The 13,692-nt window shown below is 44.5% G+C and overlaps 1 protein-coding gene across 1 annotated transcript in view; it reads left to right on the forward strand.

The window, feature by feature from the left end:
• Nucleotides 1–13,692, forward strand: part of col27a1a (collagen, type XXVII, alpha 1a) — a gene marked incomplete at its 5' end in the record, with an annotated part of 61,891 nt that overhangs the window by 3,201 nt on the left and 44,998 nt on the right. The window contains 3 exons of the mRNA XM_080018203.1: nt 339–409; nt 3,277–4,787; nt 8,769–8,822. Of these exons, the coding sequence (XP_079874329.1) occupies nt 339–409; nt 3,277–4,787; nt 8,769–8,822 (1,636 nt within the window). The remainder of the gene's footprint in view (nt 1–338; nt 410–3,276; nt 4,788–8,768; nt 8,823–13,692) is intronic.

Genomic DNA, 13,692 nt, shown 5'->3' on the forward strand with positions numbered 1-13,692 from the left:
GGCTGTGTATTTTTGTTTGTGTGTGTGTGTGTGTGTGTGTGTGTGTGTGTGTGTGTGTGTGTGTTTGTGCGTGCGCGCGTGCGTGCGTGCGTGAGGAAAGGGTACTTGCGTGTGTGACTGCGCCGAGCTGATATATGTTTTCAACATTAGGGAAATGAATCCGAAACCAATTCGCCCAATCATTATCCGAAATATCTCCCCTTTCATTTCCGCATATTGAGAACATTGAAACCAACGTCTGATGTCAGTTAAATTCAATCTGTCCTCATTTTGGGCTTGATAGCATTTGCAGACTACTTCTTTTGACTAATTCTTTTCCTCTTTTCTTTTCCCCACAGGAGAGCCCTATTGCTCTGTACCGTTTTATATTGTACTTGCTTCCTAGGACTTGCACAAGTACATAATGGAGGTAAGACACAAGTCATTCTGCCTTTCCACCATCTCTTCACCCACTTCACCACTAAGGCTCCGCCGTTGTAAAAGATGGGGATGTCGTTGGGGGCCTCTTTGGGGTTAAATGTGCCTGTTGGTCATAGCACAGGCATGTTAAAACGGTGTTACGGGATCTGCATCACCTGCCTTTTCCGCGACTGATGGTGAGTCAGATAATAGGTTGAGCAAAGGAGCGAGTCGAGTCAGAGGATTTACGGCCGTGGACGCAAAACAACAAACCGGCTCGAAAAAACCTTGAGGTGAATCTGACCATAACATCTCTCAAGCTGGATGGTCTGTTTGTGCCCCATAATGAAGCTGAGGCTGTAGGTACTGAACATATAAATGTATTAAGCCATCTGAGTCACTGCCAATTTGTGATGCCGTTTACTATAAAAAAAAAAAAAGCAAGGCAAAAGCAGCGTATAAATGAGGTCTAGTTCTATATGTCAAGAAGCTTTGGTTTCCTCCATTAACGTATTTTATAAATCCCAAATGTTTTCGGAAAGTGGAAAGTCTTACAATCGTGGACATTAAATGCTGAGACCATAAATAACTGCCTGTATGACAAAATGAAAAAAAACAAAAACTTTTGAAACGGGGGGGGGGGGGTTATTTTTTTCACCTTGCCATTCCCTTCCCACTGTTTTACTTACCACTGCTGGGAAATTTAAGATTAGGTATTGGTAAAATAAACATCACGGTGATTTAACGAACGCTAACGACCGGTGGTCTTGCCAGACAAGACCTCCTGATGAAAGGTAAAAAGTTGGCCCAGACATACGGAGGGTGTTGCTTGGGGAACCAGGATAATCACTTCCCTCATGTTGTCTTCCTCAGCTACAAATCTCCTCCTAGACTAGAGGATGAGCAATTCTTCCCCCCGAAAAACATCCCGGGAATCAGACCCTCACTCCCAGTAGAGGATAAATAGAGAGCTGATGGCTGGGCGCCGGTCACAGTCAAATGGATAATGTGCTCCTTTGTGGTTTCTCATGTTCCTGTTTCCGGAAGTCAAAAATGTAATCAACTTTGATGAGATGGATAGTTTTCTGATGAGGTAAATATGCCTCGGGGTGAATTTCTTACGCTGTCAAACTTCAACTTAAATATCTCCTGCAATTTTCTGGTGTGCCTGTGCACCGGTCATGGATTTACTGCCTTCAAATTTTCACAATAAATGTGTCCAGTGCCAACAGCATTTAATCAGATGTGAACAAAAATTGTTCGTTTTCTGCAACACCCCATCCTGCTTCTGCTTCCCACTGGTCGCCGGCTGAAAAATTAGTTCACCGAGACTGACTGCGTCATCTGACCTCTGTAAAATATACTCCACCCATCTCAGACCCCTCCGTCTCCGTGCAGACTGAACTAACTGCTACGTGACCTAGACTTAATTCAAAGCCTCACATGATCATGGGGATGAGGGCAAAATGTGGTGCGGAGTTATGGTAAAGAGTCTGCTGATAAAGTGTTTGCTACGTGACGATTGCACGAGCGCAGTTCATTTCCCATAATGTGTGCAAACTGGCTAATTATTTTTCGTATACGAAATTAGTAATTAGTCATTAATGGAAGTTTAGATATATTTTTGGTATTCTTCTCTTTGCCATTTGGACAGTGGGCGAAACCGGGCTTTATTTTACCCTACGCCTATAAATAGCTATAAGAGTCCATGCTTTGCCATATCACGTGAATAAGAATACAGTCAATGGAGCTTTTGCTATACAGACCCCGAAGCATCCCAGAGATAAGGACGCGGTCACTATTTTATTTCTCACCATTTTCTTTGTCCGGCCCTAATCTGTTATTTTGTGTTCTCTGGAGTTGAGTTATCCACCGGTTTTCTTACTGTTCTTCTGAAATGAGTCACTGGTCTTGCTCTGATGCCGCACACCCTAACATCTGCAAAGGGGGGTAGATTGGGTATGGGGGTATCTTGTTGTCCTCTGGTCAGCTGCTTTTGTCAGCTGTGGGGCCCTATATAAACAACTTGCAAGCACAAAGTTTTCAATACGAAACACCTTCTTGTCAAGTCAAATTACTTCTTCCATGTGAAACATTTTGCGCATTATAAATGGGAACTTATAGGAAAGTTGGCTCGTACATTTGAGCAGTCAATGTTTTCTGAGGCGAAGGCTAAAAAGTCTCCTCCTTGCCTCTATTCATTCAAAAAAAAAGTGGAATCTACAGAAAACAAGTCCAGCATGCCCAATTAAATCTTGAAGATATTAAGCAGTCCTCCTCAGTTTGACAGTATCTGGGCACAGTTCTTACAGAACTCTAACAGAACTTATACAGTAGTTTTTAATGCTGCGGAGTATCAAGGCCGCTGTGCATGTGTATGCTTAAAACTGTTTGCACTTAATTTGCTTTTATGCATGTACACTTTTTTGCTTTTCATACAGAGGTGATTTAGGTGATTTAGGTGAAGTGTACTCAGCTGTATGAGTGCATGTGTTCACTCTGTGGACAGACACAGTGATAAGTACTTTGCCCTTTCTGTGTCTGTCTTACTCTATTATTCAGTTGAAGAAGTGTTCTGCTCCGAAGCAGCACAGTGGTCTGTTTGTCATTTAAGTTAAATATTATTTATATATTGGAACTGTTTTTTGCATTTGTAAATACATGTCATTGCTGATACCAGGTGTACAGGCTTGTGGAGGACTATACGTGTTTTCCATTGTGGTGTAGACTAGGTATTTGGCTGGTAAACAGTAGCATAATTTCTATGTTACATCTTTGATTAAACAACTAAAAGACCTAATTACTATGATGGTTATTCCATGAACTCTCTCAATTGTGTTCATCTTGGGCTCTAACTTCCTTCCTCTTCTTGCGTAGATGTGGACATCCTTCAAAAGTTGGGGCTCAATGGAGAGAAGACGTCGCGCTCGGTTCCAGCAGGAGTCATTCCGTTCAGATCAGGGATCATCCTCAACCAACGGGCGCGTGTGGAGGCTCCATTGCGCTCAATCTTCCCAGCGACCATCTGGCCTAACCTGGTGCTGGTCCTGAGCCTACGCTCACACCGTGTCAACAGTGCCTTTGTCTTCACACTGCTCTCAGGTCGCAAAAAGCTTCTCCTTGGCCTTCAGCTCGCCCCTGGCCAGCTGGTCCTTCACACAGGGCCAAACACCTCAGTGGCGCTGCCCTATGATCCTCATGATGGCCAGTGGCATCAACTGGCAGTGGGAGTAAGCGAAGATAGGGTGACTCTATATGCCTCCTGCGGAGAGCAGAGTGTTCATGCAGACTTTAGATGGGAAAGTGAGGAGGGGCTGGCTCAGGAACTCCAAGGCTCCTTCCTGCTGGGGAAGATGAACCATCAACAGGCGTCAGCACAGTTTGAAGGAGCCATCTGCCAATTTGACCTGATTCCCTCTGCACAGGCAGCTCACAACTACTGCAAGTACATTAAGAAACAATGCAGGGAGGCTGACACCTACAGGCCCAACCTTCTACCCCTTCTGCCCATCCTTCCCCGAGATCGCAACATAACAAGCACCCCTACTGCCCCTGGACTTGGGCGTGTGGCTCTGGCCAGGAAGCCCACGGGGTTGAGTCTGGCCCGGAGTGCAGCAGCTGCTGCTTCTGCCGTCAGATATGTGGCCACCACTCTTTCAATTAAGCCCAACCCAACAACAGTTTTTACAACCATACGTGGAACCATCCAACCAGCCACAGCCGGGGCAAGACTAGCCACCCCACCACCTAATATTCAGACTGAAACTGTCACAGCACCACTCAGGACTAGAGTACTCCCAACCAAACCTTCCAACCCCAAGGCCTCTTCTCCGAAACTCTCTAAACCCACACCACCAAAGCCCACCCGTCACAGCAATTCTACAAAAACAATGGTGGCGCGGGACAGCAAAAATAGGCCTACTGTTTCAGTCACTCCTAGCACCAAACCTCCTAAAAGGAAGCCTGGCACTGCTCTGTCAGACCAAGGCTCACACCCAAAGAAGCCCCATACAATCACCACCAAAAAGCCTCCCCCCAAGCCTAAAGTTACCACTTCCAAAGCCAACCCATCCAAACCTGCAATGTCAAAAGTAAATGTGTCCAAAGTTGCTCCTTCTAAACCAACCATCATCAAATTAAATCTGACAAAGCCGACCATTTCAAAAACTATTCCTTCTAAACCCGTCAAGCCTATCTCCAAGCAAATCACCAAACCACCAAAACAGACCAAGACCAACATTGCTCCTGTCACCAAGCGGCCCACCAGACCTACCTACAACTCAGTGACCATGCCCGCTACCGATGGCTTCCAGAGCTGGGAGGTGGCACCCACCCAGTTCTCCTTACTAGCTGGATCTCCAGGGCTGAAGGGAGAACCTGGAGCATCGGTAAGACACTCTACTATTTGTTTGGTTTCGTAGGGTTGTGTCAGATATGTTTAGTTAGTGTTGGTTAATATGCTTTGTGGATGTGTTTTACGTGTGGGTGTGTGTGTGTGTGTGTGTGTGTGTGTGTGTGTGTGTTTGTGCGTGTCTTTGTGTGCGTTTGTATGCATTTGTTTTGGATGCACATTTTTTGTCCAATTGTGTAACTGAAATTGAATACTTCTCACCCCACCCAAGCCCCTTTTCCCACCACTATTGCTGTCATCACTGTTCTTTTCCTAATTCTCTTGTGGAATCTCAAACAAATCCCAGACTCCAGTCTGATTGCATTTCTTTCCATCTCTGATTCCTTGCCCTCCTCTTCACATCCGCTATTAACTGGGAACAACCAGGACACTGTCGTAGTGCTAACATAATGTACTTCGGGCGACATGTTGCATCATGGCTCCTGTTACAAACAAAGAGGTTAGGGTTTTATTCCGGAGAACCAGACAAAGTAAAGCAATTTAGGCTCATGTGTCACTTCTATGGGTAGAAATATGTGTCACTAGAAACTCAATTTGAATCATTTATATCAATTTGAATTGCTCACTGTGAATAATTGCGTTAAGGAAAACTGAATTTGAATCACTTAATTTGAAATTGCATCGTTTAACTTGAATAATTGCATTGTAAAACAGAATCTGAACATCATCATTTGAAATTAATTTATGAGTTTGGAACTGAATTCCAATGAACTTGAATGCAATATTATGAAATTGAATTAATTTGCTCTGAAACTGTAATTTGATCCTCACTGAAAAATCCTTCAGTTCCCACGATTCATATTCAGTTCTTGAAATTCAGTTTCAGTTCAGTGTGCCTCACACACCCTGGGTAGGTGAGGACGAGCAATCGAGTGACACATATTTCTACCCATACACTTCTCCCTCCTGTCCTTCCTCTCTAACCAAACCCTCCAGGCTGGACCTGACGTGTCAGGTCTGACGCCTTGCCGTCTCTGCACCAGATTCCTCTGTCGCACAGAGGGCAAGTGGGGGTCGCACAGCCCACTTTCAAAGCAGGCTCAAGGGTCAGAGCAGTAAACACTAGCGTTCAGCTTCCCACTGCAGCCATAGCTGCAGCCATAGGCAAGTGCCAAGTGGCAAGTGGTATTCCAGTGGCGGAGGGAACAGCTATGGAGGCAGGCGAGAGGATAGTCACCAGTTTCATAGATCATTCAGATCTGGATTTTACTCAAACTCATAGGCTAAGGACCGCAAACTATAACAGTCAGTTTTTATGGTAGTTCTGTCTGTCTGTCTGCTGTCTGTCTGTCTGTCTGTATGTCTGTCCGTCTGTCTGTTGTTAAGTACCATTATTGTTTTTATAATACATCCTACTGCCATAAAAGCCACAAGACAAAACAAAAGTGGTGCTATGAACTGAGTTACATTGAGAGTAACTATCTGCATACATATCGAGACCAGACGATATCTAGATGCAAATTTTATCCATCCAACACTCATCCTCACCTTTAAGATGCCTCTTGAATGCTTTGCTTACCGAAGGAAACTATAGACAGAAAGCATAATCTGCAAAGCCCGTAGTCTGTAGTAGTAGTAGTCTTACAGTCTTACAATCTTACAGTGGTCTGTAAATCTGTAGTAATAAGAATTATCTTTAGTGACAAGACTATAGATGTGGAACTTGTGTGTGGAACTAAACACAGCAACATTGGTGTGTGCGCGCGTGCTTGCGTGCGTGCGTGCATGTGCGTTCTAACAGAGTTTATGTAATTCAGAAGATATCACAATCAAAATGTGTCATCTTTTTGTCAGTATAAGTCAGACATACATACACATTTTGATATGCGTTAGAGCAATTTGTAGATAAAAAATAATACGTTTTATTCCGGTCCAACTTGCCATTAGTCCACCTGTTGCTGGAAGTAATTTGTTCGTTGAGTTCCACAGTGAAATAATGATTTCAAACCCTTCTGGCCTTATATCCTGGCTTATTTCTAACATGAAAGCGCTACACTTTCTCTGTCTTGGAAGGGTTTAACACAGGCTCTGAGGTGGAACGGCCACATTGTATCCAACACATTTGACTCCTTAATGCTGCTAATAAAAATACACTCTCTGCACCACTCCCTCACCGAGACACATGGCAGTGCAGAGACCCTGAAGCCAAGAATGGCAGACTTTAAACAACCTTTCTGTGCCTGTACACACAATTTGAAATGCAGGCCTCCTGGAAACAAAATGTTTACCAGTGCAAGAATTCTACGTTGGAGTCAAGCATATCAATTACGAAAATGAAGAATAAAAGAGGAAACACAATAAAGACGCACGCAAAGGGAGGAAAAAAAAAAATCAACTAGATGGTGTTAATGAACACAGTGAGGAATGGAAGGCTGGAGGTGTAGTAATAGACAGGACTGTTTTGATATTGACAGTTCCTTGGGCCACCACAGAGCACACCACCTGTAACAATAGGGGCCAGCATTGAGGTGGTCCCCAACAAAGGGGGGTAATCTCATGTGAGACATAAACCAGACCCCAATCAGATGTTAGAGGCCAATGAGCTGCTCATGTCTCAATTCCTATAATTACACTTCAGTACATGACGCATTACTCGATTTTTTTTTGTTGAATTTGGATGAGTTTTTGTCCGCTGTGTTTACATGGCATAAGCTGGATGTGGTGTGTGCATGTGTGTGTGTGTTTACACAATCATGCAACTTGTGGTCTGGGAGGTTGACATGGCAGTGCAGGCCAATGGCAGTTGCCAAAATAGAAAAAGCAAAACCATTTCTTGATCAATATCCTGTACTTCAAAGGCAGGGCTCCCATCTGACAGGTTTGCTAATTGAGACGGAGAACGGCTTTCAGGTTCTGCGCTTTGATATTTGCATACTTTTTCCACCCCCCTTCGTCAAAATGAGGTTTGGAGGCGTAGCAGGAGTCAAGAGAGGTGGGACGGCATTGTGACCTCCTTTGTCCTCCTCTTTCCCATTGTCTTAGCCGACAGAAAACACATTTTCGGCGCGGCGTTTACCTTTACATTGTCACATGCGTGGGCCAACATCCTACCTGAGCATTTGAATTCAGGCTGTATTTTGACGATTGGAATTTATGTTTTTAATGGGGAACTATAACATTTGATACCTTGCGTTCCTTTGCTGTTCAGATTCTGAGCAAATACATCCGATCTGTGTCAGATGGAGGGGGATCACAAACAGATCAGAGTCGTGTTGTAAATGCGTGAGATTTTTGTTTGAGCAACGAAAAAACACGCTGTCACTCTCATGAATGTATTGTCAACAAAGCCAGCAGTGAAGTGAACAGCTTTTCTGTGTGGGACATCATTGCACTATTATGGACTGGGGTTTTGCGCCACATTCACCGCAGGGTCTAGCGATCGGAGCAGATTTCGGATATTCTTGGCCGGACCGAGGTGCCCGCAGTAGCCACAGCCTCACTGTTTTTCCTCACTTGTCGCTTTCCCCCTTTTTTTTTTGATGAAAGGAAAATGAATAAGCAGAAGCCTGATTAACCATACAGGGACTTTGAGTGGGGGCAGGAAACAACCTGTTTGTTCTAGTGTTACCGTGGTTTCCTGCCACAGGCTCACAACCTCTGGATTGGTAGGCTGACACCTTGTCACCTGGGGACGGAAATGTGTTATGAAAGAATGTTACACTTTTACCTTACTTCCATGGAGCCTTTAGTAGTTTGGTGATAGAAATGCCACAAAGAATCTGGACAAGAGTTCTTGAGGTCTTGACCTCAAGACCTTGACCTCATAGTTTTCATAGACTATGATAGTCTTAGATCTTGTGTTTCAGTATGGTACATTGTTATTCCTCAGTTTATATTTATAGCTAATTGCATTCAAGATGAAGCATTCAAAGACTGCAGGTCCTGGCCCTTCTGTCATCTCACTGTGTTTCCCTTTTACTGGGTGTGTCTCTATGGCTCACTGTGTTCCTCTTTACAGGGACCTCCAGGACCTCCAGGGAAGCCAGGCCAACTGGGCAAAAGGGGTCCGCGGGTAAGTTTGTGTGCCTATCTCCCTAGGGGGTTATTTGATTGACCTTTCTCCTGAGCTGTTCAGTGCTAAGCACCTGGAAGCCTTCTACCACACTCCGCTCTCTAACATCTAGGTACTTCACCATAACTCCCGATGAGTCTGTCAAATGTTTGCTCTGCAGATACTTGCGTATTGGTTTGTGTTAGTCAGTGGCGTTTCACGCCGTCGCAGTCTGTGGCACGCTGACACACTGACCAACATACAACGCAGTCGGATTGACCGCATTTCGGCTCAGAGCTGCAAGTGCTGACCTCCCACCTATAATCATAAACAGGAAAGCTCCTTTAAACGGGGCCTTTGAAAAGGCTGCCTAATAAAGTGCTGTAAACAGACGGAGAGCTCATGCTTCATCTCGCTGAGTTGGTGCAGCAGGCTGCACGCCTCGTGGACTCACATTCTGGAATTATGAAAAGTATTTTTCTCAATGGCAGTTTAAACAGACATGGTACAGTATGTTTCTCTCTATAGTAACTCTTTCGTATTCTTTCATGATATTCAAGAAGAAGAGGAGAGAAGCTGTAGTAACAGTTATATAGTCAGATGTTCAGCTCAACCAGAGAACAATCATGTCCACCATAGTGCAGAAGACTGTGAGGTACACCCTCTACCTGCTTGCATATTCCATACCTACTGGACAAGAGGACAAGATGAATTCTTCACCTGTAAATAACTGTCAAATAGTGCGGATGTGCAAATATCCGTTTTTTTTTTTACTCTTTACTTTTTGTTGCATTCCTTGTGCACGCATCTGTCTGCCGAAGCTGAAGAGATCCCAGAGAAACTGAACGACTTCACCGCAGAACAATAAATAAGTCTGTTTTAAGCCGTAGATAAACTTTGGTCCCTAATAGCCGTTCAAGCACGTCAACTCCTCTCAGATGCATTTTTAATGGGCCACATGAAGCTTTGATCGGACTGAAAGAATCCAAGCCAATGCTGCTCATCCTAATTGATCCAGCCTGAGCTCATTTCTGCACTACTTTGAAATGGCTGGGAAATAGGTTCATAAACAAATAGATACCAACTTCATCAGGGTGAGATAAGCCTCAGTGTCATTCCGGGGTTGAGTTTTGTTGGTGTGTGCGTGTGTGTTTACGTGTGTATGTTTATATGCGTGGATGCTTGCTCCACGCTGTAAAACCAGACCTCTAACCCCATTCACTGGCAGCATGGATCGACCAACCCCGCTGATTTACATCCACGCCCCTTTGTGAGCCGCGTCAAACAGGCAGGGCGAGCGGCTTGCGGCATTGTCGCTGGAAGAGGCAGGTTTGCAAAGGGACAACAATCAAACAGAACTCCCCAAATAAAAAGGATAAAAACACTTGGAAAAGGCGATAATGTCCAAGATGTTGTAGTTCTGATTTAGAGAGGCCCTCCTTAAACATACCAGTGTTTGACTTTGACCTCACAGCCATTTTGGCGACACGCAGAAGACAAACACGTGCACACACACACACACACACACACACACACACACACACACACACACACACACACACACACACACACATACACACACACACACACACACACACACACACATCCTATAGCACCACTCCCTCACCATGGAGCAGACATTCGTGGCTCTGTTTATGACCTGTGTACATAAAGAGGGGAACAGATATGGAGCATTCCTGTAAACAAAGGCATTTACCAGCTGCTATCACTGTTGCCTATGTGAGAAAACGCTGAGACATAGGTTCAAACTTGCAACGACGTCCACATTCACGGGCAGAAGTTTGCCTCAAACGGCAAACTCCGAACAGCGGTGACTTATCAACTTCTGAAGACATTTAGCTTAGTTAGTCATTGTTGGGTTGATTATCAGCATTGGCTTTGCGCCGTATGATATATAAGGATCCAATCCCAGCTGTTGGCCTGACTCAGAGAGCAGCGGCAGTTGCATTTCAGCCTGTGATCCGTGTCTCCCGTGACCCCCCCGGAAGGCTGGAAGGCTGTATGATGACACACAGAGCACCATTGAACTCCCCGAGCCCCACCCGCGAACTCCGACCTCTGATCCCACACACGTGAGTGTGAGACACCGTCGCCGGAGCAACGGCGGCCTGCGCGTAGGTCGGCTGGGGCCGGCGTCCGTGGCTGCTTTGAGGTTGTCTGGGTCCGTTTGGAGTCCTCCTTCCTTGCGCATATGGATGCTGCCGTCGGGGCGGAAGGGAGTTTTGACGTGGGCGCTACCTATCTGAGGGGCCTGGCTAGACCTCCCCCCGCCCCCCTCTCTGACTGGATGTGTGTGTGTCTTAAGCCGGTTGGGTCAATAGAGCCTTTGTCTGGGTTGAGAGGGCTGTCATCCATCACTCTTCGTGCTTCCCACCTCACCGCTCCTCCCCCCCCCCCCACCATCACCACCACCAGCCCCACTCCACTCCACATCACCTAGCCTTGCGACTAATTCAAATCAGATGGCCGCTATTAATAGCTCATACTTTAAACATTAGTCAACGGTTCACCGGGGGGGAAATTGTCGCTTGGAAACGCCAGATTGAGGGCGTACATGTAAAGTAAAAGGCACTGGTTCCACTCCATTGTACGGAGGTCAGAGTCACGTCAGCTTTATTAGGGTTTCGGTAATCCCCAATCCAAGTGGTGCGTAGGGATCACTCCTGTGAGGAACACACGAGTAATATGTTCCAGGACATTAAAAAAACATGGACTCCACTCTAAAGGCACTGGTCTTGCAGCCCTCCATGATATAATTTCTGAAACTAGAGTCACATTAGAACAACGGTTTCCAAAAGAGTGATACCTGCCATTATCATAATTTCTATTATATATGAATATATAATTCATATTATATCAATATTATATTAATTGTATAATACTATATGAAAGTAATATATGTGAAAAATACCTATCTATTTTCCATGGGTCTGCATATTAAGTATGTTGTACTTATCATAGCAAGCTTCTACTTTGGGTGTTTAATTTAAGTGAATTAACTTCACTTTTGACCGAGTTTCCTCCAGGTATTTGGGCTTTTTTATTTCACGTGGCAGGCCTCGCAATCGTTTCGGATAGGTCTGTTTTTCTGGGCAGCTGTCGCAATTTGTTCGAGCGACAAAGCTCGTATTCACTAAGATGTTATTCCCTATTGATTATTTTTCTTTCAGGGTTCCTCCGCTGCCTTTGATTAAGGAAAATATCTGGGAACTTCCCATGCTCACTTGATGCACTGTTAAGTAATCAGTCATCGGCCCTTGGTCCCTCATTTGACATCAGTTATGAGGCCTTTCAATAGGTTCAGACTCTTTTATGAGTCGGCGCTTACAGTTAAGGCATGTTTACAACATTGGCCATTAAATGAGATACTCTTTGTGGGAATCTAAGTATGGGAGTGATGCCATAAGCACATTTCAAGGACCAGACTAACCATGTGTGTGTTTGTGTATATATACAGTATATAAATAACATTGCAGTATATATATAGTTTTGTTTTAGAGTTTATGTTGAACATATGGTATTGGTGTGCGAGTCCAGCAGATCCCATAACAGACATTTATAAACCTCGGCGTGTTCCAAGAGCCACAGCATGAAGCTTTAGTATACAGGGATTCTGTACATTTAGACTATTTGGTCTAAATTTATATTTGGTACGATGCCTTATTACCACAGTAGCCGCGGTAACGCCCTGCACCGCTGCTGAGAGGTTGGTGGCTTTCGCTTTAATTTTCCTCCTTACGACGTCTGCGAGCGTGCGCCCCGCCCTGGGATTCCCCAATTAGACACCTGTTGTGTGAGAAGGGGATGTGACCGTCGACCATGACACACTGGCCACTGCCACCCAGAGTACAGTACCAAATGACGGTACCACCGTGGCCTCGCAGCGTACTGCCGCAAGCGCGGTAAACCACGGGTTTAATTTGGAAGCATGTAATTCAAAAAGGGTCTAGTTTGTTAAACTTTATTTACAGCAGAGAAACTCCCTCAAACACCGTCTGGACACACTAAATCTCCAGGGAATGGCGGATTGATGTCAGTCTCCGAATGAAAGGCTCAGAGGGAGCGGCGGGATATTAAAAATCGAAATAAGTGGAAACCAGAGAGAATGGAAATATCTATATATACTATAATAATGTATAATCATAAATACAATAACAATGCAATATAGATGTGAACTTTTTTTTAAATGTAACATTTTTTCAGGTGCCTGGGTAATTACTATTAGAAAGCCAGTGAAGAAACTCAACATATGCTCTTGCATGAAACGTTATGTTATGAAACGTTAGGAACAGCAAAAGCGGAGTATGGCGGAGTACCACCATATGAATCAGTCGTGGCTGTGATCGAAACAGTTAATGGACTGGCAGGAAATAATGCATGCACACTGATATTTCTGATTTGGACAAGAAATGCTGTTTTTAGATTGTGGATTGCGTTTTTAATTTGTTGTTTACCCCGAGGCAAGGCAATACAAGTAAATTTGTATAGTACATTTCATGCACAAGTAAAATTTATAGTGCATTATATAACATATAATACATAATATAAATGCAAAGAAGCATAAAAGCATGAAAATAAAAGTCTAAATACAGATTAAAGACTAAAATCAAAGCGAAAACAGGTTCGAGTGACGATTACAACAGACCTACACACATGGCCGGACTCCAACCTTCCAGAGCCTGGATTTGAGAGTGTTGGGGTGAGCGTATGGAATGATGTAGTCTGTGTTTTTTTTTGATGCCGTGGAACAAATGTCTCAGTAAAAAGCCCACGACTTCCAGAACCACTCTGAACCTTTTTAACTGACACTCTCGGAGTTTCCCGACCCCGTGACCCGGTGAGGGGGAAGGTGAACAGCGAGGGCGGTGTC

Source organism: Zeus faber (genome assembly GCF_960531495.2).
Source record: "Zeus faber genome assembly, chromosome: 17".
Taxonomy (NCBI): Eukaryota; Metazoa; Chordata; class Actinopteri; order Zeiformes; family Zeidae; genus Zeus; species Zeus faber.